This window comes from Aquarana catesbeiana, linkage group LG08 (assembly GCF_042186555.1).
Source record: "Aquarana catesbeiana isolate 2022-GZ linkage group LG08, ASM4218655v1, whole genome shotgun sequence".
Taxonomy (NCBI): Eukaryota; Metazoa; Chordata; class Amphibia; order Anura; family Ranidae; genus Aquarana; species Aquarana catesbeiana.
In genome coordinates, this window is record NC_133331.1 from 226,489,283 (window position 1) to 226,514,799 (window position 25,517).

At 43.9% G+C, this 25,517-nt stretch overlaps 1 protein-coding gene across 4 annotated transcripts in view; it reads right to left on the reverse strand.

Annotated features, from left to right (window-relative positions):
• OGDHL (oxoglutarate dehydrogenase L) overlaps positions 1-25,517 on the reverse strand; it is a 295,821-nt gene that overhangs the window by 107,175 nt on the left and 163,129 nt on the right. For 3 of the 4 annotated variants that reach the window (XM_073596906.1, XM_073596903.1, XM_073596904.1), the window contains 6 exons: positions 19,702-19,881; positions 19,480-19,608; positions 19,167-19,346; positions 16,487-16,639; positions 1,438-1,540; positions 1,224-1,352 (listed from right to left, as the gene is read on the reverse strand). In XM_073596906.1, coding sequence (XP_073453007.1) covers positions 1,224-1,352; positions 1,438-1,540; positions 16,487-16,639; positions 19,167-19,346; positions 19,480-19,608; positions 19,702-19,881 — 874 coding nt within the window. Of the gene's footprint in view, positions 1-1,223; positions 1,353-1,435; positions 1,541-16,486; positions 16,640-19,166; positions 19,347-19,479; positions 19,609-19,701; positions 19,882-25,517 lie in introns of all 4 variants that reach the window. The other variant, XR_012235706.1, reaches the window with a different exon arrangement.

A 25,517-nucleotide genomic window follows, 5' to 3' on the forward strand; every position in this document is an offset into this window, starting at 1 on the left:
GCTTTGCTGTCCTTGCTGAAGAAAAGCATCCCCACAACATGATGCTACCGCCATCTTGTTTCACAGTGGGGAAGGTGTGTTCAGGGTAATGTCAAGGGTTAGTTTTCCACCACACACAGCGTTTTGCTTTTAGGCCAAAAAATTATATTCTGGTCTCATCCGACCAGAGCACCTGGTTCCACGTTTGCTGTGCCCCCCACATTGATTCTCGCCAACTGCAAACAGGACTTCTTATGGCTTTCTTTCAACAACGGCTTTCTTTTTGCCACTCTTCCATAATGGCCAGATTTGTGGAGTGCATGACTAATAGTTGTCCCGTGGACAGATACTCTCACCTGAGCTAACATGGGTCTCCTGGCTTCTTCTCTGATTAATGCTCTCCCTGCCCGGCCTGTCAGTTTAGTTGGACGGCTATGTCTTGGTAGGTTTGCAGCTGTGCCATACACTTTCCATTTTTGGATGATGGATTGAACAGTGCTCCATGAGATGCTCAAAGTTTGGGATGTTTTTTTATACTCTAACCCTGCTTTAAACTTCTCCACACCTTTATCCCTGACCTGTCTGGTGTGTTCATTGGCCTTCCTGATGCTGTTTGTTCACTAAGGTTTTCTAACAAACCTTTGAGGGTTTGACAGAACAGCTGTATTTATACTGAAATTACACAGAGGTGTACTCTATTTACTAATTAGGTGCCTTCTAATGGCAATTGGTTCCACTAGATTTTAGTCAGGGGTATCAAAGTAAAGGCGGCTGAATACAAATGCACGCCACCCTTTTATAGATATTTGTAAAACATTTTGAAAACCATTTATCATCTTCCTTCCACTTCACAATTATGTGCCACTTTGTTTTGGTCTATTACATAAAATCCAAATAAAATACATTTAAGTTTTTGGTTGTAACATTACAAAATGTGGAAAATGAAAAAAAAAAAAAAGTATGAATACTTTTTCAAGGCACTGTATGTAGGTTGCCATTGCTGATCTCTCCTTTAGAAAATGCTAGCTGCCGAGCTATGAAGCTGAAACAATATCTTTAATGTTTTCTGAATTGCCAAGCAAGAACAAGTATGCTGATTGGAAGTTCTGTTTTCACTAGCCGCATATTGGTTTTGTGTCTGTGATTCAAAGCCCTTTGTGGCCAACTGCGATCTCAAACATAAATACACACAAAATAATATAGAAATATCAAAGGTTAAAGAAAAAATGATTACATCAACTTGCCTCCATGGATTTTAAAGTTTTCCACTGGGACAGAGCTGGCAACATTGCCAATATGAGAAAGCATATCCTCAGGAATACCAGTTGGGGGGCAGGTCATGCTTTTTGGTTCCCCCTCTAAAGTAAAAAAACCTACAAAATTAAAAAAAAAAAAAAGGTTACTGTTACATTCATGAACAGTCAGCTTTCCAGAAACACCAAAAAGATTTTAGCTTACCTGGCCAAGGAGAATCCAACCAATGCTTGATGTTAAGTATTTTCTTGTCTTTGGACTGTGTATATGCCTCCTCACAGATCTTGTCATACTTGGCAATCTCCTCCTGCATTAAGAGATTAGGCACATTTATTAAATCTATAAACAAAAACAGAAATAGAAGTGGATATATATGTTTAAGACCCCCATTTTTTCAGTTTTCATAGGAATGTATAAAGTCCAAGTCCAGTAAATAACCTGAAAGGTACAAAAGGTAAGCAGCAGACTGCCAGAGGTAAAAAAAAACAGTTTAGATTAACAAAAAAATGAAAAATAATGTACATTTCAGAGTTATACAAAAGGTATATTTCGGGGAAGAAGTAATGGAATAAAAACTCACAGTTGTTCTATAGCAATGTGAGTAAATTAAGCCTTGAAAGTCATTGCAAACAATTTCTATAGGTGCCCCAAGTATTGTTGCTTACTTACCAGCTCTCTGTATAAAATTAGTGTTGGAAAAAAAACTCTTACTACACTCGAAACAACATAAATGAAAGCGCTGTCCCTATGCAAAATTATAATTATATCTATACAGTCAGGTCCATAAATATTGGGACATCTACACAATTCTAATCTTTTTGGCTCTATACACCACCACAATAGATTTTAAATGAAACGAACAAGATGTGCTTTAACTGCAGACTTTCAGCTTTAGTTTGAGGGTATTTACATCCAAATCAGGTGAACGGTGTAGGAATTACAACAGTTTGTATATGTGCCTCCCACTTTTTAAGGGACCAAAAGTAATGGGACAGATTAATAATCATCCATCAAACTTTCACTTTTTAATACTTGGTTGCAAATCCTTTGCAGTCAATTACAGCCTGAAGTCTGGAATGCATAGACATCATCAGGCGCTGGGTTTTATCCCTGGTGATGCTCTGCCAGGCCTCTACTGCAACTGTCTTCAGTTCCTGCTTGTTCTTGGGGCATTATCCCTTCAGTTTTGTCTTCAGCAAGTGAAATGCATGCTCAATCGGATTCAGGTCAGGTGATTGACTTGGCGGAGGAGAGGTGGGGGAGAAGGACACCGCATCCCGGATCCACACATAGAGGGGGAAATCGACCGATTCTTCACCCGTTTGGGGCAGAACCAGTGCGGCCCCCCCTAACCCAAGATGGTGCCGGACCTCAGGCAGACACGTGGACTCACAAGGAGCTGCTTCACAGTGCTCCACACCTCATATGAAAACCAGATAATGTGCCAGGTCCCCCGCAGACTCTGAAAATGGTTCTGTACGTGCAGCCTACCATTCCCCTGAATCGCACCTGTCTTTTGGTAGATGGGACATGGTAGCCTACATTAAGGCCCTCCCTACCAGACATGACTTCGAAGCCTGTGTACAGAGACTTGAGCGCTCATACAAGCAAAAGATAACAGAGCTGCGCAGAGATGTTACAAATAGGCTGGAAGAAATGGAGCACAATGTAGAGGAGACTGCCTCCACACTACAATTGCATGATGTCATTTTACATGAGCACACCCTGCAGATCCAGCAATTATTATACCACCAAGATGATCAAGATAACAGGGCCAGACGCAACAATATATGCATCCGCGGCCTCCCAGAGTCTGTGGAAACTAAAGACCCGGCCCCTGCAGTCATCGCCATGTTTAACGACCTGCTCCTAAAAGACAAAGATACCCCTATGGAACTCAATCATGTCCACAGAGCCCTTGGCCCCAAGAATCCGAACCTGGAACATCCCAGAGACCTTATTTGCAGAGTACACTTTTATGTGATTAAAGACACAATTATGCAAGCAGCACGGGCCCAAGAGGCCATATACTTCAACGGCACCCAAGTGTCCCTAATCACAGATATCTTCAAGCTGACCCTGGACATGCGGCGTGCTCTGAAACCCCTCACAGGAGCTCTTCAAGCAAAACAGTTTAAATATCGTTGGGGTTTCCCATTTAACCTTCCTGCATCTCACGAAGGGAAGTCAGCGTCATTCCGCACACTGGGTGATCTCCCAAAGTTCCTCGGGACCTTTGAGCTACCACAGATCCCTATACCGGATTGGCCACTTCATGCAGTTACTCCTGGATTCCAAGTCGCCACAGGCTGGCAAAGGCAATCCAAGAAGAATAAACGCTCTAAATCGGAAGCCTCCAAGGCGACAGATGGATGAACCTTCGCCGCCTGCTCTCTGACTAACCACATTTCTCTTCACAGGCACCAGACCAGTGAAGTTGTCCCTGTTTACAGTTCTGTTGGGACATTACATTGCTAACCCACTCTTTATTTTTCACATACAGGTTTTGACTTTTTTCCTTAGGAATATAATCTCCTCTTAAATGAGAGGTACCCCTGTTTGTAATTGCCCCCCTCCAACTACAGGTTCCCTCCTGCCCCCCCCCCCTTTACACAATACTGTTATATTTAGAAGCCGGGTAAATGACCCTGCATGCTGTCAGGTTTATATTGTATCTGTCACGGGCAAGGCCAGAGCGGAGGCTGTTGGAGAGGACTGTGTGCAAGCCTGTTGCCCACCGATTATGGGCCCTAGCATTTGGGGCAATGGTGCTCTCTGTGAGCTGTATGCCTGGGGACCCTGGGGTTGGTGTTACTTTGGATTCAGCTCCATGTTCCCCCAAAACACACAGACTCTGGAACCCGTTGTATGCCATATTAGAATGATAAGACTGAGTTATACTGTTGGGACACATCCTGTGAGGAGATGCTAATGTCATCATCTCCACTCACCTGTCTGATGTCAGCTATAATGGGTTTAATGTAAATAAGTTTAGTCTAGGTTCTAAAGGTATTCAACTCATTGTTGTTTGTTCTAATTAATCCTGTGTTGATGTTTATGGTAATGTGTGTTAATTGAATGAGCTGATCACATTGTCCTCTATACAATGTAGGAGACGGGACGACTCCTATTGGAGCTCATGTTAATTAGGTTAATTAGGTTATGTTTGTATTGTTAATTGTAATTAGCTCCAGCTATTGTGTTTAAATTCCTGTGTGAAGCTCGGTGACCACAAGTCTGGGCAAAAGGTCATGTCTCAGCCACCTAGGCTGTATAAAGGATGAGATAATTAGCTCATGTTAATTAGGTTACGTTTGTATTGTTAGAGTAATCTTCGCCTGTGTATATAAGACTGTATTCTGGTTCTGAATAAAGTGAGTCCATGTTAGCAGTGAAGCAAGTGTCGCCTTGTTTTCTGCTCAGAAAGAGGTTGGAATATCTGATATCTGTATACAGACTGGGAGGAAGTGGTATATGACGGAAGCACTCAAGCGGAGTGTGGGGCGTTCCGTGACATTGGTGGCAAGCAGCGGGAAAGCTTCTTGAAGTCTGAAGTCTGGGACATCCAAACTTCCATCTGGATCCAAGGTCCAGATAGCAGAAGAGGAGAGGTACAGATACCAGCCGCCATGGATGAGGAATTCAGAAGGAGGTTGCGAGAGATGCAGATACAGCACAGAGGACCAGTATCGGAGCAGGTCCTGCTGGGATGGTGTGATTCTATTCGCTGCAAACTCTGGAAGGAAGCGCTAGCCCGTGAGCAGCGACACCAGGGAAAAGTTCTCCCCTCCATCGAGGAAAGGTACTGGTCGCAGTACGGACTGCGGGTGCGGTTTTTGGGAGAAAAACCACACAAGAAGCAGACAGCTGAATTAAGCAGGCTGGTCTGGGCAGAGATGAAGTTGGATGAGAGCTACAGAGCCCTCCGGTGGCATGTATCCCAAGCATGTCCCTGGATAGCGGATGACAGCCCAATGGAAGGCTTAAGCTACGGCGGCTTGGGACTGTTGTTTGTGAAGCTGACAGGGGACCCTAACTTTGGGATTGATTTGGAGCGGCGGGTGGACGAAATCATGGATTTCAGAGAAGGGCTACTGAACATTTCGGAAGTGCACTGGGCACAGGAAGATTTGGAGTTTCTGGCCGTTCAGGAATGGGAGCTAGAGATCGCCTACAGACGGCTGCTAGACATTGCTCAGTGCCAGGGCTGGGCTCCCTTTGCCTGGGACTATCAGGAAATACCAGCTGACAACCTTGAAATCCTGGCTGAAGAGTCGGCAATGTGGCAGAGCGATAGTGTGCTTTGCCAACCTGCCCCCACAGCTATGGAGGCGGAGGTTTTATGGCGGATGCAGCAAGTGCTGACTGACCTTGATGATCCTGTTTCAGCATGGGATGATCTTGGATGGAGGAATGTGCCTGTCCAGCAGCATGCCAGAGAATCTGCAGTGGAAAATCTGGAGATTGCCGTCCCTAAACCTGCAGTGCTGACAACAGGGCAGAGCTCTGCTAACCTCTGTCCAGAAATGATAACATCTTCTGGGTTCCATGGACAGGAGATGGTGAACCCCTATTCCCCGACATCAGTTGCAGAGACATGGGATTTGATAGACTTTTCTGCTGAGGAAGAACCGTCGGGTGAGCCCCCAGCAGAAGAGTTGGGATTAGGGCCAAACTTCATTGCGCTCTGCTCAGCACTGATGGCATCTTCTGAGTTCCACGGACAGGAGATGGTGAACCTCTATCCACAGACACCAGTTATAGAGGTAGAGGATTTAATAGACTTTTCTGCTGAGGAAGAACAACCTGATGAGCCTCCAGCAGAAGAGCTGCTATCAGGGCCAAAGTTCACTGTGTTCTGCCCAGCACCAACAGTGGCTTCAGCCTTCCTGAGAGAAGAGGTAGTCAGCCTTTCTCCCACAACACTGACAGGGACATGTGATTTTCTGCCAGCAGCATCTACGGAGTTAAAACAAACTTCTCCAGCTGAAGATCTGGTAACTGAACAGAGGGTCCAAGACCTCTGTCCCACACTTTTACCAATTCCAGTCGGCCCAGATCCCCAACAGCAGGATGGAGTGAGCCCAGTCCCCCTGTCTTCTCTCCAGCGGCAGAAAGGATTCCAGGGAGAAGAGCCAGTCCGGGCCTCTCCCCAGCGGCAGATATGTTCTCTGAGAGAGGCAGAGGATGGCTGGGTGAGTAATGCACTGTTTGGGATGATTTGTTTGGGGTACTGTGTGGGTACAGGCAGTAGAGGACTGGAGCTGTGGACTAACTTCGGAGTCAACCCGTCTGGGGTCTCCTCCTGTGTTAGTCTCCTGCCGAAAGGGGAGAAATGTCACGGGCAAGGCCAGAGCGGAGGCTGTTGAAGAGGACTGTGTGCAAGCCTGTTGCCCACCGATTATGGGCCCTAGCATTTGGGGCAATGGTGCTCTCTGTGAGCTGTATGCCTGGGGACCCTGGGGTTGGTGTTACTTTGGATTCAGCTCCATGTTCCCCCAAAACACACAGACTCTGGAACCCGTTGTATGCCATATTAGAATGATAAGACTGAGTTATACTGTTGGGACACATCCTGTGAGGAGATGCTAATGTCATCATCTCCACTCACCTGTCTGATGTCAGCTATAATGGGTTTAATGTAAATAAGTTTAGTCTAGGTTCTAAAGGTATTCAACTCATTGTTGTTTGTTCTAATTAATCCTGTGTTGATGTTTATGGTAATGTGTGTTAATTGAATGAGCTGATCACATTGTCCTCTATACAATGTAGGAGACGGGACGACTCCTATTGGAGCTCATGTTAATTAGGTTAATTAGGTTATGTTTGTATTGTTAATTGTAATTAGCTCCAGCTATTGTGTTTAAATTCCTGTGTGAAGCTCGGTGACCACAAGTCTGGGCAAAAGGTCATGTCTCAGCCACCTAGGCTGTATAAAGGATGAGATAATTAGCTCATGTTAATTAGGTTACGTTTGTATTGTTAGAGTAATCTTCGCCTGTGTATATAAGACTGTATTCTGGTTCTGAATAAAGTGAGTCCATGTTAGCAGTGAAGCAAGTGTCGCCTTGTTTTCTGCTCAGAAAGAGGTTGGAATATCTGATATCTGTATACAGACTGGGAGGAAGTGGTATATGACGGAAGCACTCAAGCGGAGTGTGGGGCGTTCCGTGACAGTATCTTCTTAGGCCTGGCCCTCCCAGATACTCAATTACAGATGTTAAAAATGCACACAGCAATGCAGGGTCCTGAGCTGTTATGTTCATAAAAGAAGTTTATAGATGTTGCCCAGTTTGTGCGGGCCCCTCTGTGCATTGACCGCGCCACCCCACTTAGGGTTTTCAGCACCCATAGCGGTCTTAGCTGACATGTTGACCACAACGCTATTAGTATGGCTGTTGAGGCCTTGGTTTTCTTTTTCTTCTTCTGCTTTTCTTTCTTTACACACTTCTTGTACTTACCTTCTACCTGTTCACCACTAGATGTCGCTCTACTCCTCCCTTGCCTCCTTCCACCCTCTCCTTTGAGACAGCGAGCCTCACCTATAACTTTTGCCTACCTCCCAATTTACTTCCCCCCTGATAACACAAGCCTCCTTGAAAGTCTCCTCTATAAATTGCAGGAGCCTTAACACCCTGGAGAAGAGAAGGCAAATACTGTATCATTTTCATAAACTCCGTACCCAAATCCTACTCCTGCAGGAAACTCACTTTCGGTCGAACACGATTCAACAATTTCTCCATAAACAATACCCCACCTGGTTTCACATTATCAATCCCTCAGCAAAATCTAAGGGGGTCTCTATTGCATTCCATTCTTCATTCACTCCAGATGTCCTTGACACCTATATTGATCCGTTAGGAAGATATGTCTTTCTTAAATTATCATACATGAATATGATTTATACTGTAATTAACATATATTCTAAAAATCAGGATCAGCTGCAATTCCTCTCCTCAGTGACCTCCGGCCTGAAGCGATTTAGCACAACCAACATGATCCTGGGAGGTGACCCCAATGCCACCTTGATACCTCATCTCGATGCTTCAACTGGTAAGTCCTCAATCTCCCCGAGCCTCCATGACCAAAATGCGAACACTTCTATCAGACTTATCCCTAGTGGATGTGTGGAGAATACTACACCCCACCACTAAAGACTACACATACTATTCCCCGTCACACTCCTCCTACAGTAGACTGGACTACTTTTTCATCTCCCAATCCTTATTAGATTACTCCCCCTTCACCTCTATAGGCCTCACCCTTTGGTCTGACCATGCCCCCATAGACATGAGCTTGGGGAACATCCCCACACAAAAGAAGAGAACCTCTTGAAGGTTGAATGACAACCTGCTATCTGACTTAGTCTGCACACAAGACATCATACAGACCATCAAACACTTTGTATCAGACCACGCCCATGACGTCACCAACCCGCTTACGAAATGGGAAGCACTTAAATGTGTGCTTAGGGGTAAATTCATCCAACACGGCTCCCGACTTAAACGTGTGCGCACAGCTGATATTACACGTCTTCTAGCCACAATAGCCACTCTGGAGGAGTCACATAAAAGAACCCTTGATACCACGGTACAACTAGATCTTACCAATGCCAGGAGAGATCTCCTGCAAATTTTTGCAGAGCGCTCTATGGTGGTGAGAGATAAGGGGCGATTTGCCCATTATTCTCAAGCCAACAAATGTGGCAGACACCTAGCGAACACACTCCAGCTCCGACAAGCCCGGAAACCTATTCTGTTTATCAATTCCTCAATCAAAGATAAAATACTGAACAACTCGGCCATAGCCGAAGAATTCCGCCAATATTACTCCACCCTGTATAATCTCACCCCCCCCCGGGCACCACCACCCATGCCTCACCCACAAGACCTACCCTCATATATCCAGGAAACGGCACTCTTCCCAGCTTCCGACATAGAGGACTTGGAATCCACCCTGACCGACTTGCACCTTTGCTAGCAAAAGCATTTAATGCCATAGATGAAACCCTTGTCCCCTCTCCTACTTTACTCCAAATCCAAATAGTAGTTATTCCGAAACCAGGTAAGGACCCCTCCCTATGCTCCAACTACAGACCGATATCCCTTCTAAATATAGATTTAAAATTGTATGCAAAGATCCTAGCAAATCGCCTCTCACCCCTATTGCCCGAAACAATTCATAAAGACCAGGTGGGCGTGAAGCCAGGGACAACACCACCAAACCAAACCCCTTATAGCATATGCTAAATACAATCATATACCGACCTGCCTTCTCCTGTGATGCAGAAAAGGCCTTTGACAGGGTCAGCCGGCCCTTTCTCCACGCCACCCTTTCCCAGCTAGGACTAGGCCCGAAAATGCTTTCACACATCATGTCCCTATTCTCCAAACCCACTGCCATGATTTTGGTGAACAGTACCCAATCAGAAAAACTTGCGATCGTTAATGGCACCAGGCAGGGCTGTCCTCTCTCCCCACTCCTGTTCACCCTGGTAATTGAACATCTAGCCCAAGCTATTAGAGCAAACCCTAACATACACGGTCTGGCCTTTATGGAAGAGCGGCAAGAAGAAAGCCATTGTTGAAATAAAGTCATTGGAAGTCCCATTTGCAGTTTGCCAGAAGCCATATGGGGGCACAGCAAACATGTGGAAGAAGGTGCTCTGGTCATGAGACCAAATTTTAACTTTTTGGCCTAAAAGCAAAACGAAATGTGGCGGAAAACGAACACTGCACATCATCCTGAACACACCATCCCCACCGTTAAACAAGATAGTGGCAGCATCATGTTGTGGGGATGCTTTTCTTCAGCAGGGACAGGGAAGCTGGTCAGAGTTGAAAGGAAGATGGATGGAGCCAAATACAGGACAATCTTAGAGGAAAACCTGGAGTCTGCAAAAAACTTGAGACTGGGGCGGAGGGTTCACCTTCCAGCAGGACAACGACCCTAAACATACAGCCAGAGCTACAATGGAATGGTTTAGATCCAAAGCATATTCATGTGTTAGAATGGCTCAGTCAAAGTCCAGACCTAAACCCAATTAAGAATCTGTGGCAAGACTTAAAAATTGCTGTTCATAGACGTTCTCCATCCAATCTGACAGAGCTCAAGCTATTTTGCAAAGAAGAATGGGCAAAAATGTCACTCTCCAGATGTGCAAAGCTGGTAGAGACATACCCAAAAAGACTTGCAGCTGTAATTGCAGCGAAAGGTAGTTCTACAAAGTATTGACTCAGGGGGGCTGAATACAAATGCACGCCTCACTCTTCAGATATTTATTTGTAAAAAAATTTGAAAACCATTGATCATTTTCCTTCCACTTCACAATTATGTGCCACTTTGTGTATACGTAAATGTACGTATTTTCAAACATGACGGGAAAAAGGTATAATATAAAGAAGTTCATAACATGCAGCGTTACATTGCTGTAACATACCGTCATGGATAGGATAGAGCAGGGTTATGCAATTAGCAGACCTCCAGCTGTTGCAGAACTACAAGTCCCATGAGGCACAGCTAGACTCTGACAGCCACAAGCATGACACCAAGAGGCAGAGGCATGATGGGACTTGTAGTTTTGCAACAGCTAGAGGTCCGCTAATTGCATATCCCTGGGATAGAGGATAGAGGGCAGGTGCAGACATAGAGCACACAGAGCCCACAAACTGCTGCCTCCTCTAAACAGACAGAGCATTTTCAGAACACCTTGCCATGCATCCTCCCATACCCCCCTCTATTCTACAGCCATGCCTCCTCTGCTACTGTGAAAAGTTACCTCGTTTAAGACCCTCCCCAAGTTCAAAAAACATTGTTAACTATTTCAGCCATTTTGACCAGAGTGAATAGCAGCAGCAAAGAGAGCAGTTGTCTACTTGTATTTGCCTCTATTTCTGTGCTTTTTTTTGCAATGGATCCAATAATGAGCATAATTTGGATACAGCAATGCCAGTGGTGTATTGCATTGCATCAAGGGCTATATATGGTCTATGAATCATCGCAAGTAATTAAAACATTTTTAACTTTTTTTATGTTTTTCCATTATTTTCCATCATTTTTTGGTTTATCAGGTCAAAAAAAATGTGTACGTTGCGGATTGTCATTTGCCACAAGTTGTGGATTGTCCACTTACCACGTCACCTGCCACAAGTTGTGGATTGTCCACTTGCCACGTCACCTGCCACAAGTTGTGGATTGTCCACTTGCCACGTCACCTGCCACAAGTTGTGGATTGTCCACTTGCCACGTCACCAGCCACAAGTTGCGGATTGTCATTTGCCATGTCACCTGCCACAAGTTGTGGATTGTCCACTTGCCACAAATTGTGGATTGTCCACTTGCCACGTCACCTGCCACAAGTTGCGGATTGTCATTTGCCACGTCAACTGCCACAAGTTGCGTATTATCATTTGCCATGTCACCTGCCACAAGTTGTGGATTGTCCACTTTCCACGTCACCTGCCACAAGTTGCGGATTATCCACTTGCCACGTCACCTGCCACAAGTTGCGGATTGTCATTTGCCACGTCACCTGCCACAAGTTGTAGATTGTCCACTTGACACTTCACCTGAAACAAGTTGGGGATTGTCCACTTGCCATGTCACTTGCCACAAGTTGCGGATTGTCCACTTGCCACATCACCTGCCACAAGCTGTGGATTGTCCACTTGTCGCATCACCTGCCACAAGTTGCGGATTGTCATTTTCCACGTCACCTGCAACAACTTGCGGATTTTAAATTTGCCACGTCACCTGCCACAAGTTGCTTGTTCAAATCTAACAACATACAGTATGGGTCAAATTACAATTATACTTCTGATAACAGCAATGCTAGTGGTGTATTGGATTGGATCAAAGGCTCATTAGGGTATATAAATGGTCTATGAATCATTGCAAGCAATTACAATTTTTTAAAATATTTTTTTAATGCTTTTTCATCATTTGCCATCATTTTTGAGATTTTTAAACGTTTATAAATGAAAACGCGGCTAAACGCCGGTACCGTTTGGCTCCTGAAATGTGGAAATCATCTGCGTCTGAACCCATTTTTTTGCTTCCAAAGAAACGCTGTTAAACGCAACTGCAAAAAAACGTCAATAAACGAGACTGTGTACATGGTCACATAGGATAACATTGAATGAGTTCAGGGGCAGTTGAAAAAAAGCGTCCAACTGCCTCTGAACGTGTGTTTAGCAGCGTCCCGTGTACATGGGGCCTTACTTGAGCTAATGTAGTAGCACCACGAATTTAAGCCGGTTGCTAGGATAACATGTTTTGAGGCACTCCCCTTTGTTAAAGGGGCAATTTGACAAAGAGACGTGCCCCAAAACATGTTATCCTGGCAACTGGCTTGAATTCCTGGTGCGTTCCAGTGTTTTGGCTCTGTTGAGGGCTCTGGTAGTTTATTAATTCTTCCTGTCAGTGTGTATCTGTCTGCCCGTAGAAGGTAAAAGCAGACAAATACACTGTGAAGTCTACAGGGTACCTGCATGGCACCCAGAATCTGCTAATCACGGGTGCAATGCTTTCCAGGCTTCAAGTAAAAAAATAATAAATGCACTTTTTTTTACCTGCAAAAAGATATGCATTTATTTTCATTTTTTTTTAAAGGTGAACTTATCCTTTAAAATATCCAAACAATGGCTGCATCAAATTGGATGCCACTTTTTTGGCTTTCTTTTGGTGGTATTTGATCACGCCTGTGGTTTTTATTTTTTTGCGCTATAAAACAAAGAGCGGCAATTTTGAAAAAAAAAACTAAAACTTTTTTTTTTACTTTTAGCTTTAATACATATCCAAAAAAAATATAAAAAAAACAAATGTATTCATCAGTCTACATATTTTTGTTTAAAAAAAACGCAATAGGCATATATTAAGTGGTTTGCGCAAAACTTATCCCATCTACAAACTATGGTATAGATTTAAGGACTAATTTATTTTTTATTTTTTTTACTGGTAATGGCGGCGATCTGCGATTTTTAGTGGGACTGCAACATTGCGGCAGATAAATCTGACCCCAAATGACACTTTTTGGGGACCAGTGACATTATTACATCGAACAGTGCTATAAAAATGCACTGATCTATGTAAAAATGACACTGGCAGTGAAGGGATTAACAGTAGGGGGCAATCATGGGGTTAACTGTGTTCCCTCAACATGTTCTAACTGTAGGAGGGATGGGCTGGCAGTGACATGACATAGATCACTGTTCCCGATCACTGGGAAAAGAAAATCTCTGTCATGTCTCTTGTCAGAATGGGGATCCGCCTTGTTTACTAAAGCAGATTCCCATCCTGCCTCTGTATACCGAGATCGCGGGTCGCCGGCGGACATCGAGTCCGCCCGACCCGCGGGCATGCTCTCTATCGCACCTGCGTGAGCCACAGTACAGCTACGCCGATTTGCACAGGAGAGCCGACCTGCCGCTGGCTGGTCAGCAAGCGGTTAAAGCATGTTATACAGCACAGCGCTTGTGCTGTGTCATTTGGCCCCCCTCTATCACCTGTAATACATGGCTGATCATGCCCGGTCCCCCCCCCCCCTGCTGTTCTCATACTTAACATTAAATGCTCCTATCCCCTCTGTATTAGAACAATACGTTTCCCTGTGTCTGTGGTATATCATAAATATGCTTATCTGTACTGATAACACAGCGTCTTCCTGCGATCATGTGACTCCTCGTCTCTGTCTCTCCTCTCCGGCTGACATCAGCGGCAGTGCTCGGCCCCGCCCACTGGAACTGTGAGCCGGGCAGAGGAGAGGAAAAAGGAGGCAACTGACCGCAGGAAGACGGTGTGTTATCAGTACAGATAAGCATATTTTGATGATATAACACAGACACAGGGGAACTTATTGTTCTAATACAGAGGAGATGGGAGCTTTTTATACAAGTGCCTTAACAACCACTTGAAGGACTTTAGAACTAAGCCCTGCCCCCTGGAGCCACAACCCACCCTTCTGCCACCCAGGTAGTCATTAAAGTTTTTGTAAACCCTATGAACTTTTCTTATTTTCTCCTTTTTGTCTTTAACTGTGCCATTGAAAGAATTTTGTTATATTTGTTAGGGTTTGTTGTGTGTGCTGATATTTGAGAAGCGTGAAAGAAATACCTGTTGATCCCGCCAGTAATCTTAAGAGCTAACAAATTCCTGTGCTCTCTGCAACTGCTATTATTTAGCATTATTCTAATTTCTCTCTGTGGACCACAAAACACCTCCATCCTATGATACATATGGGGAGAGATGGGGAGAGGGGAAAGAGTTCTATAATACAATCCTAAAGAGCTCCTCTAAAGATAAAATAGCGTGAGTGAGCATTGTCACCCTAAGACACAGCCCTGCTCTCTGTCTTCTGTGTCCTCTCCTCCGTCCTCTCCCCCCTCCCTGTCTGTCTGTGTCAGGCTCACCAGGCAAAAATAAAGGGGGAAAAACAGCCTGAAAAATGAATGCAGCTACTATAGTAGTAGTAGTAGTGAGAATGGTCTTTGAAAATACTAGTACCCTGAATGTCATGCTCATCCAGGGGTTCAATATGTCTCTGACTTAAAACAAGCATGCAGATTACAAGTTTTGTCTTCACCCTAACTTTTCTGTCTCAAGGTAGTGATGCCCTAGATAGACATTATAAACATCTAATAAATTGAAAAAAAAAATACTTTTGGGTAAATGTAACAGTGATGGTTTAAAACGTGTACTTTCCAAAATATGCTACATTTTGCCTAAAGATGCCGAGAAAGCAAACTAGTACAGTGATACCTCGGTTCATGAACTTACTTCGTGAAACGACTCTGGCCGCGAACCAAATTGGTTGCGAACCGAGGAAAATTTTCCCATAGGGTTCAATGTAAATTAGGTTAATCCGTTCTGAACTTATTTTTTGTTTATATATAAAATTATGAAATGTATGTACAAAAAAAGCATTTTAAACATATATTACATACGGTCTTTTACATTAAGCTGACCTCTTTCACATGTACATCTAAAAAGAAAAACAAAAAACTAGAGCTCCTCTTTGATCCTTGTTTGAAACAATCCCAAACCCCAATTTAAATGACTAATCTAGGGGCCAAAAAACAGCACTTTGCATCCAGGAAAAGATCTTCTTGCACTGCTCTTCTCAATATGAACGTGTCAAAGCAGGGAAGATGGCCACGGCTGGTGTTCGTGAACCGAAGCGGAGTTCGTGTACCGAAGCAAATTTTTGTACGTTCGTGTTAGTGAACCGAGTTGTTTGTGAACAGAAGCGGTCGTGTAAAACTTGTATCAGTCTCTACTCATCAAATTAAATTGGAAAAAAGACGGACAGTGGAAAGAGCCAAAAAGGAAAACAGGAGAGATACAAAATAATATTCAGTCCACCTAATGTATCAATTCAAGTGGTTCTAAAGTCAAAAGTGCTTTCACCTTATTGCATTCTATGCATTTAGGTAAAAAAAAACATACACTAGCTGTTCGTCATTCCAAACACTTACCTCTATGTCCTCTATGGATCCAGTGCTGTTCCCGGCCTCTTCCTGCTCTCACAGGCTACACTGAGAGCAGTGGGAAACATTGGCTACTGCTGCTGTCAGTCAAACCCTGAGGTGGAGTGGGGGCATGGCCAAGCAAAGCTGTGTGCATCTATGGATGCACACAGCAGGTCTCAGGAGCAGGCCTGCATGTGTGCCCCCATAGCACACGGCTTGCTATGGGGCACATACAGGAGATGAGGAGCGGACAGCCCTGGCAGGGTACTCCAAAAGAGGAGATAACAGACCGCTCTATGAAATACAACTGCACAGAGAAGATAAATATAGCCTTTCTTTTATTTTAATTAAAAAAATTGACTTTACAACTGCTTTAAACAATGCTATATTTTATATATTTGAAGCGTAAAAGGGCAAAGCTGATATAACTAAACAATTACCTTTAACTCCAGAAGACTGTGTTTCATACCTCTAGGTCAGGGATCTCCAAACTACGGCCCTCCGGCTGTTGCGGAACTACACATCTTATGAGACATTGTAAAACTCTGACATTCACAGACATGAATAGGTATGATGGGAATTGTAGTTTCTGAACAACAATTGGAGGGCCATAGTTTGCAGACCCCTGCTCTAGGTAAACAATCATATTGATAGGGGCAAGCAGACATTAGAAACAAAAGGCAACACAGCAAAAGAACAGACATAATTTGCAGTATTCTGGAAATACATTTTTTTTACTGTCTTTTTATTCAATGCAGTAATGTTGATAATGTATTGTTGCACTGTACCTCAAACTCTTGCAGGGAAACAATGCCCTCAGAGATCAGCTTGTCCGCATACTTCTTCAACACCGGGACCTGCTTATGGATCTGTTTGTACATCAAGGGCTGGGTGAACATGGGTTCGTCCATTTCATTATGTCCACTGCGACGGTAGCAGACCTATACAAATATAAAGTTATATGTAAAAAACTTTATTATAACAAAAACATTTTATTCATGTGTGCAGCTAGGTAGCATTGTCTATTTTTAATAAACCATGATTATTTATGCCATGCCCTCCACATAATAAACATGGACAAGCACCAGGTGCCTAATAGAATTGCTGTGAAACTATGGGTAAAGAGTCCCAGGGGTAAATATAGATATCACACTATACCATGCATTTGGCTCCACCTTTTGTTATGACCATAGCCATAACAAATTCTTTCAAAGATGCAGGATTTGCTAAATTCTCTAATGAAATGAAGACATAAAAAATCAATGGCAAAAGAGACAGTAATTTCAGAGAGATATGTTTAATGAATGCTTCAAGAAGTATCAGATACTTAAGCTGCCATCAGGGGGTTTATTTACCAAAACTGGAGAGTGCAAAATCTGGTGCAGCTGTGCATGGTAGCCAATCAGCTTCTAACTTCAGCTTGTTTAAGCTTTCAGAAAAATCCTGGAAGCCAATTGGTTGCACCAGGTTTTGCACTCTCCAGTTTTAGTAAATCAACCCCCGAGTGTCTTCAAGGATCAAATAATGAATTTTCAAAACAGTTATAACATGACATTCTTTGGAGGGATATATAGCATCTATGTAGCTGGTTGTAAACAAAATGTGACTTTTACTTTTCCACTAAAATGCTTTAGCTGGTATCAAACTAGTAATTATAAGGAAAGCCCATAAAGACAATGGGGTTTATTTAATAGAATTAGAGTGTAAAATCTAGTGCAGCTGTGCATGGTAGCCAATCAGCTTCTAACTTCACTTGTTCAATTAAGCTTTGACAATAAGTCCAAATTAACACTGGGCCGATTTGAAGTGCAATTTGACATATCAAATCGCATGCCAAATCAAGGCCTACTGCCGGCAATGACACTGTCAGAATCGGTGTGATGCCGACTTTTTGGCGCCGCACCGATTCCCAAAAGTAGTTTCTGCACTACTTTTGGCGACTTCGGGGGTGATTTCAATAGACATCTGTGCATGAATCCGCACAGATATCTATTAAATTGCCCCAGAAGTCGGACTGAAATGCTGGTTTGAAATTGTGCGAGTTTAGCTGAACTCACATAATTTCAAACCCGCCCTCGGTGTGAACGTGGGCTAAAACCTGGAAGCCGATTGGTTTTCATGCAGAACTGCACCAAATTTTGCACTCTCCAGTTTTAGTTAAAAACAAACAAAAATTGTCCAGCGCTCTGAGTGTTACAATGACAATAGCAGCAGTCCAAGGTGAAAATTAATTAAAAAGTTTTAATAGATCCAGAATTTAAAAAATTAGTGAATAGTAAGACAATTGTCAAAATTAATACCATGATAACAAAGCATTGTACACTTGAATGAGAAATGTATAGAAAATATATAAAACAGACAGAAAAGTCCAATCAGTAGCAGATAGCCTGAACCGGAGATCCATCCAACTGATCTAACCCCAGGCTGTGAGTGAAAGAGGATGAAGGGGAGGAAAAAGCCCAAAGCTTGCAGCCTCTGGAGACTCGCATGCTCCCCATGTCACTCAGGGAAGCCAGTATTAACATGGATAAAATCAGCCAAAAGTTGTTAATGCTGGCTTCCCCGAGTGACACCATCTCCCACTGAGTCTGTTTTCACCCAGAGGGGACACAGACCGGTGAGTCAGCAACCCAGCACCATCAGCTGTCTCTTCGGCGTCTCCCTCGTGTGCAGCCACGCCCTCCCCCTCCAGCTGGGCTGACGTCATCGCTCCTCGGCACGGAGCTCCGGCCGGACTTCCTTCCTCACTGTGGAATCACTGCCTGTTCTCAGGTTACTCGCACAAAGCCGCCTTCAGGAACTGGTGAGCCATTCCCTCTGTATCCCACAGCCAGTGGGGAGCATGCGAGTCTCCAGAGGCTGCAAGCTTTGGGCTTTTTCCTCCCCTTCATCCCCTTTCACTCACAGCCTGGGGTTAGATCAGTTGGATGGATCTCCGGTTCAGGCTATCTGCTACTGATTGGGCTTTTCTGTCTGTTTTATATATTTTTACATTTCTCATTTAAGTGTACAATGCTTTGTTATCATGGTATTAATTTTGACAATTGTCTTACTATTCACTAATTTTTTACATTCTGGATCTATTAAAACTTTTTAATTAATTTTCACCTTGGACTGCTGCTATTGTCATTGTGACACACAGAGCGCTGGACAACTTTTGTTTGTTTTTTGCTACTAATCTGTATCCACCAGTTACGATTAGTCTAGCTGCACTGGTTCCCTTCCTGCCACCCCCACCCCCCCCCTCCTGAGTTCAAGTGATGTAATGTGATTTTACATAATACATGTTATGTACCACAGAGCATGCTGATCATATTATATGTTATTTTTTATATGCCCCAAGTGACCCTCCCCGGGTGTACACTCATTGGCACTGGGTTATTATCGTTGCTGTTTTTCCAGTTTTAGTTAATCAACCTCAATAATACTCCTTATGGCACTTTGGGAACTGAAATCAAATACACATACCAGGTCTATCACAACATCCTTATGAAAGGTGTTTCTCCATTCTGCGGCCACACTGCACACATACATTACTGCTCCTGGATCATCTGCATTTACATGGAATATGGGGGCATTGACCACACGAGCCACATCTGTGGGGTATGGGGAAGAGCGAGCCATGCGAGGGTCTGTGGTAAATCCAATCTGTAAAAAATAAAACACAAGTGTATCTAGTCACAATCCTGCAACATATAATTTAAAAAAAGCACACTAGAAAATTTCCGCTTTCCTTATGCACACTTTAAACTTTAAGAAATAAAGGTTGCTAATTAATCACCTGATTGTTGACAACAACATGAATGGTTCCATTGGTGGTATAAGACGGAAGATCACTGAGATGGAAGGTCTCATAAACAACACCTTGTCCAGCAAAGGCTGCATCACCGTGAACTAAAATGGACATCACCTATATCATTAACAAAGCAATAAGTTAATATTATACCTTCATAATTTATACTGAATTTGGTGCCCCAGTTTGATGAACAAATGTTTTTTTTACCTTTTTTCCTTCATTATCGCCCCTATAAAACTGCTCTGCTTTGGTCTTTCCCTGAACTACGGGATCTACAGCTTCTAGATGAGAAGGGTTTGCAACCAAAGATAGAGTTAGCTTCTTATTGGTGGCCCGATTAATACGTTCATGGTACATCCCTAAGTGGTACTTTACATCTCCGGATCCCTGAAACCATTAAAAACAAAATATCAGCATTAATCTCATGCAATGGGGTCGTAAAATGTTTATTTATTTTTTCATTTTATCAATAAACCTTCTATATTTGATTCACAAAGACCAAGCAGGTTATGAAAGCTCAGGGTTTTATCAAGGGCCTAATGATATCGCACCACAGCATATAGGGAGTTCAGTAATGTAAAAAGTTACACTAAAGTATGGATATATGGGGACTAAAAACCACACACCTTGGTTTGTTACAAAAAATATACTACAGCCCTGGCCAAAATGAGAATGACAAATATTACTTTTCAGAAAGTCTGCTGCCTCAGTTTTTATGATGGAAATTTGCATATACTCCAGAATGTTATGAAGAGTGATCAAATGAATTGCAATTAATTGTAAAGTCCCTCTTTGCCATGAAAATGAACTTAATCCAAAACAAAACACTGACACTGCATTTCAGGCCTGCCACAAAAAGTCCAACTGACATCATGTCAGTAACTCTTTTGTTAACACTGATGTCAGTGTTGACGAGGACAAGACTGGAAATCACTCTGTAATGCTGATTGAATTAGAATAACAGATTGGAAGCTTTAAAAAGGAGGGTGGTGCTGAAAATTATTGTTCTTCCTCTGTTAACCATTGTTACCTGCAAGGAAACACGTGCAGTCATCATTGCTTTGCACAAAAAGGGATTCACTGGCAAGGATATTGCTGCTACTAAGATTGCACCTAAGTCAACCATTTATCGGATCATCAAGAACTTCAATGAGAGAGGTTCAATTGTTGTGAAAAAGGCTTCAGGGCACCCAAGAAAGTCCAGGAGGTGCCAGGACCATCTCCTACAGCTGATTAAGCTGCAGGATCGGAGCACCACTAGTGTAAAGCTTGCTCAGGAATGGCAGCAGGCAGGTTCGAGTGCATCTGCACACAGAGCGAGACAAAGACTTTTAGAGGATGGCCTGCTGTCAAGAAGGGCAGCAAAGAAGCCACTTCTCTCCAGGAAAAACATCAGGGACAGACTGATATGCTGCAAAAGGTACAGGGATTGGAATGCTGAGGCCTGGAATAAAGTAATTTTCTCTGATGAATCCCCTTTCTGATTGTTTGGAGCATCCGAAAAAACCTTGTCTGGAGAAGAAAAGCGCTGTCATGCCAACAGTATACCATCCTGAGACCATTCATGTGTGGGGTAGCTTCTCAGTCAGTCAGGGGAGTGGGCTCACTCACAATTTTGCCTAAGAACAGCCATATATAAAGAATGGTACAAAAACATCCTCCGAAAGCAACTTCTGAACAGTATGGTGATGAACAATGCCTTTTCCAGTATGATGGAGCACCTTACCATAAGGCAAAAGTGATAACTAAGTTGCTTGGGGAACAAAACATCAAAATTTTGGGCCCATGGCAAGGAAAGTCCCCAGACCTTAATCCCATTGAGAACTTATAGTCAATCCTCAAGTGGCGGGTGAACAAAAAAAAAACACACAAATTCTGACAAACTCCAAGCATTGATTATGCAAGAATGAGCTGCCATCAGTCATAATGTGGCCCAGAAGTTGATTGACAGCATGCCAGGGCAAATTGCAGAGGGGTCAACACTGCAAAATATTGACTCTTTGCATAAACTTAATATAAATGCCAATAAAAGCCTTTGACACTTATGAAATGCTTGCAATTATACTTCAGTATACCATACTAACATCTGACAAAAAGATATAAAAACACTGAAGCAGCAGACTTTGTGAAAATTAATATTTGTGTCAATCTCAAAACTTTTTGCCAGGGCTGTAAATAAAAGATATAGTGTTAGGTCTATAAGAGACCAAGTAGAACTCACACTGCTGCAATAGTCCTAAAGGTCTAAAGGAGACTGGTTAGGAGGCTGCTTACTCGAGTAATTTGAATAGATATTTCCAGCAGCAGGATGGGACGTGCCATGTTAAGTGGATAGAAGTCCTTCTGCAAGATTTAACAAAAAAATCCTTGTATTCTCCCAAAGATTGAAGGAAAATACTATCCTTTGTGCTTGGTAACTCCAAGGAGCTGTAGGAAAAAACGTTTATTGTGAAGCAGCAAGCAGCAACATGTAGCAGAAGAAAACAGCAGATGTAACTCTCCGAAGTCCAGGATGTCTTTTCACAAAGGTGAAATAAATTCGAAATACATATCTCTCACTGTTTTCCAGGATGAAGGTGAACCATCATTGTGAAGGTGGTTTACGAGCAGGTCTGGTGGGCTTAGAAAGGGAGGGTCTGCTGCAAAAAAAGGCCCTGCAGTGGATGGTGAAGGCTTGAGTGGGCAAACCTATCTTATCCATACAGTAGGGGAGACCCCACTGAATAGTGGGGTAGGAACTCCCTTCCCTCACAGTAGCCACCACAATGTGTTTCGTTAAAGTGGTTATTAACCCACTTTCAGTAATTGACATAATCTGTTCTGTCTCCTCAAACAGTGCCCCCTGTCTCTGTGTTTCATTAAAAAAATACCTCCTTCACCGTATCCCGTATCTCACTGTGGCTCCCGGCGCTCATGTAACCAACTGTGTCTCCTCTCTGTTCGTCTTGCAGAAGCAGCGGGCGGGGCCGAGGTTTCCTCGCTGACGTCAGCGAGATGAGAGGAGGAGAGAAGAGAGGAGACAAGGCTGGTCACGTGATTGCCAGGAGCCGCCGTGCGCTACAGTGAAGATGGTATTTTTTGAATGAAACACAGAGACAGCAGGGCACTGTATTAGGAGACACAATGGATAGTTTATAGATATATTTGTTATTCCTGCAGCAGGAGGGGGATGGGGAGGCACTGTCACTAGGTGTCACGCAAAGGGGGGGGGGGACAGAAAAGACAAACACAGAAGAGCAGGCTGCGAATGACGGAGGCACGCTGTCAGGGCTGGGCTCAGCGCTTCCTTCTCTGAGCTGGCCGCTCAGCTGTCGGCTAATTGTCAGCTCCCATCTCTCTCCACAGTTACCCAGGTGTTGTTGATTCTGCTCGTCAGTCCTGCCTACTTAAAGCTGTCCAGCTCACTTGATCTCTGCCTTCACCTTTGTCAATATCACAGAGACTTTCTACTGCGTTCCTGTTGAAGACTTGCTCAGCTGACGTTCTTTCTGGCTCCTGTTCCTGCTTGCTGTACTACTACGTGTATCTCTGGCTCTCTGATATTTGCTTGGCTGACTACCTGATCCGGTTACTGAACTCTGGCTTGTTTTGACTACGCTTACTCTGTTTACCTTATTATTATTATTATTATTATTAATAAACAAGTGTGATTTAACTATACTTCTGTCTCGGTCTGATTCATGGTTCCTGATAGTAGGCGAAGGCCATGAATTCAGAAGATATAGTCAATCCACTTGTTGGTAATATTTTTTCCAGATTGGATGAGCAAGATCACTGCATGGATCAGTTTGCCATAGCATTACAAACGCTCCTGAGTCGCACGGCTCCCACTGTGGCTGCTCCGGTACAACCTGAGTTGCAGGCCGTCCCTGCTGCTGCGCCAGTCTCTGTGCAAGCACCCGCCTTGAGTAATCACCTCTATAAGAGGTATGTCTGGTTCCGCTCCGCTTCCCCAGTGATTTGGGGGCGATCCAGTTCAATGCAGAGGGTTTCTCAACCAAGTTGAGATTTACTTTGAGATGCTGCCCCAGGCGTTTCCCACGGACAGAAGCAAAGTAGGTTTCGTGATATCTTTGCTTTCTGAGAGAGCCTTGGCCTGGGCAAACCCTCTATGGGAGATGCAAAAACCTGTTATCTTGAGTTACCCTGACTTTGTGGCCTCCTTTAAAAGGGTATTTGACGTTCCCGCACGCTCCGCTTCTGCTGCCAAGTGCCTCAAGTCCATCAAACAGAGTACGAGAACTGTTGCCGACTACGCCATTGAATTCCGTACCCTGGCAGCAGAGGTTGCTTGGAACAAAGAGACCCTCGTGGCTGCTTTTTCTCATGGTCTCTTGGATTCCATCAAGGATGAGATAGCAGCCCTAATTTATACCCACTGAGCTGGAGAGGTTGATCACGTTAGCCATCCTCATTGACTCCAGACTCAGAGAAAGACTCTCTCTTAAGGAGCGCCTCACTCTCCTCCCTGCCGGATGAGTACCGCAATTTTAGCGATGTCTTTGACAAGGTCAAGCCGGTAGTTTGCCTCCACACTGGCCTTATGATTGCGCAATTGACCTTCAACCTGGTGCCATACCCCCTCGTGGCAGGGTTTACCCTTTGTCGGTCTTGGAGGATAAGGCCATGGAGGAGTATGTTGCAGACGCACTTTCTCGAGATTTCATCCGCAAATCCTCATCTCCTGCTGGTGCTGGCTTCTTCATTGTGAAGAAGAAGAGCGGTGAACTGAGACCTTGTATTGATTATAGGGGCCTCAATTGTTTCATGATTAAGAATGCCTACCCGATTCTGTTGATTACAGAGTTATTTGACCGCCTCAAGGGAACAACGGTTTTCACGAGGCTTGATTTGAGAGGGGCATACAATCTTGTGCGGATTAAGGAGGGCGACGAGGGGAAAACTGCGTTTAATACCAGAACTGGGCATTATGAGTACCACATAATGCCTTTTTGCCTTCGTAGCGCCCTGGCAGTTATCTAGTAATTTATTAACAATGTCCTCCAAGATTTGTTGCAGTTATGTGTGGTGGTTTATCTTGATGATATCCTCATATTTTCCAAGTCCCTGGAGAGCCACCACACAGATGTCTGTCGTGTGCTTCAGAAACTAAGAGAAAACAATCTCTATTGTAAACTGGAGAAGTGTGAGTTCCATTGTGAACAGGTTAAATTCTTGGTCACTTCCAGGTTATTTCCACTGCTGGTTTTTCGATGGACCCAGAGAAACTTTCGGTAGTCCTACAGTGGCCCCGACCCGTGGGTTTACGTCCTCTGCAGTGTGTCCTGGGCTTTGACAACTATTATCGGAAATTTATTCGTAACTTCTCGTCTCTGGTCAAGCCCCTGACTTATATGACCAGAAAGGACGGTAACCCACAGAGTTGGTCTCCATAGTCCATTAAGGCCTTTGAGAGTCTCAAGGCTGCCTTTGTTTCTGCTCCTGTGTTGGCACATCCTGATCCTACATTGCCTTTTATCCTAGAAGTTGATGCTTCTGAGACTGGAGTTGGCATCCTTCTGTCTCAGCGTCCTAACTCCGAGAGCGCTATGCATTCGCGTGGCTACTTTTCCAAGAAAATGTCACCTGCAGAGTGCAATTACGAGATTGGTGACAGAGAACTGTTGGCTATCATTTTAGCCCTGAAAGAATGGAGACATCTCCTTGAGGTACCACCGTGCCGGTTCTCATTCTTACTGACCATAAGAATCTCACATTCTTGTCTGAGGCTAAGCGCCTCTCCCAGAAGGGCGCGATGGACTCTTTTCTTGTCGAGTTTTAATTACATTGTCTCATTCTTACCAGGTACTAAGAATGTAAGGGCTGACACCTTGTCACGACAATTTTTCTCCACTTCCAAGTTGGAGTCGGTTCCTGTGATTCCTCCTGATCGTATTCTGGCTACGGTTCGCACCAGTCTTACTTCTCCTTTGGGTGACAAAATTCTTGCTGCTCAGGTCCATGCTCCTCCTGAGAAACCTTGTGATCGCTGCTTTGTCCCAGAGAGTCTCCGTACTGCCGTG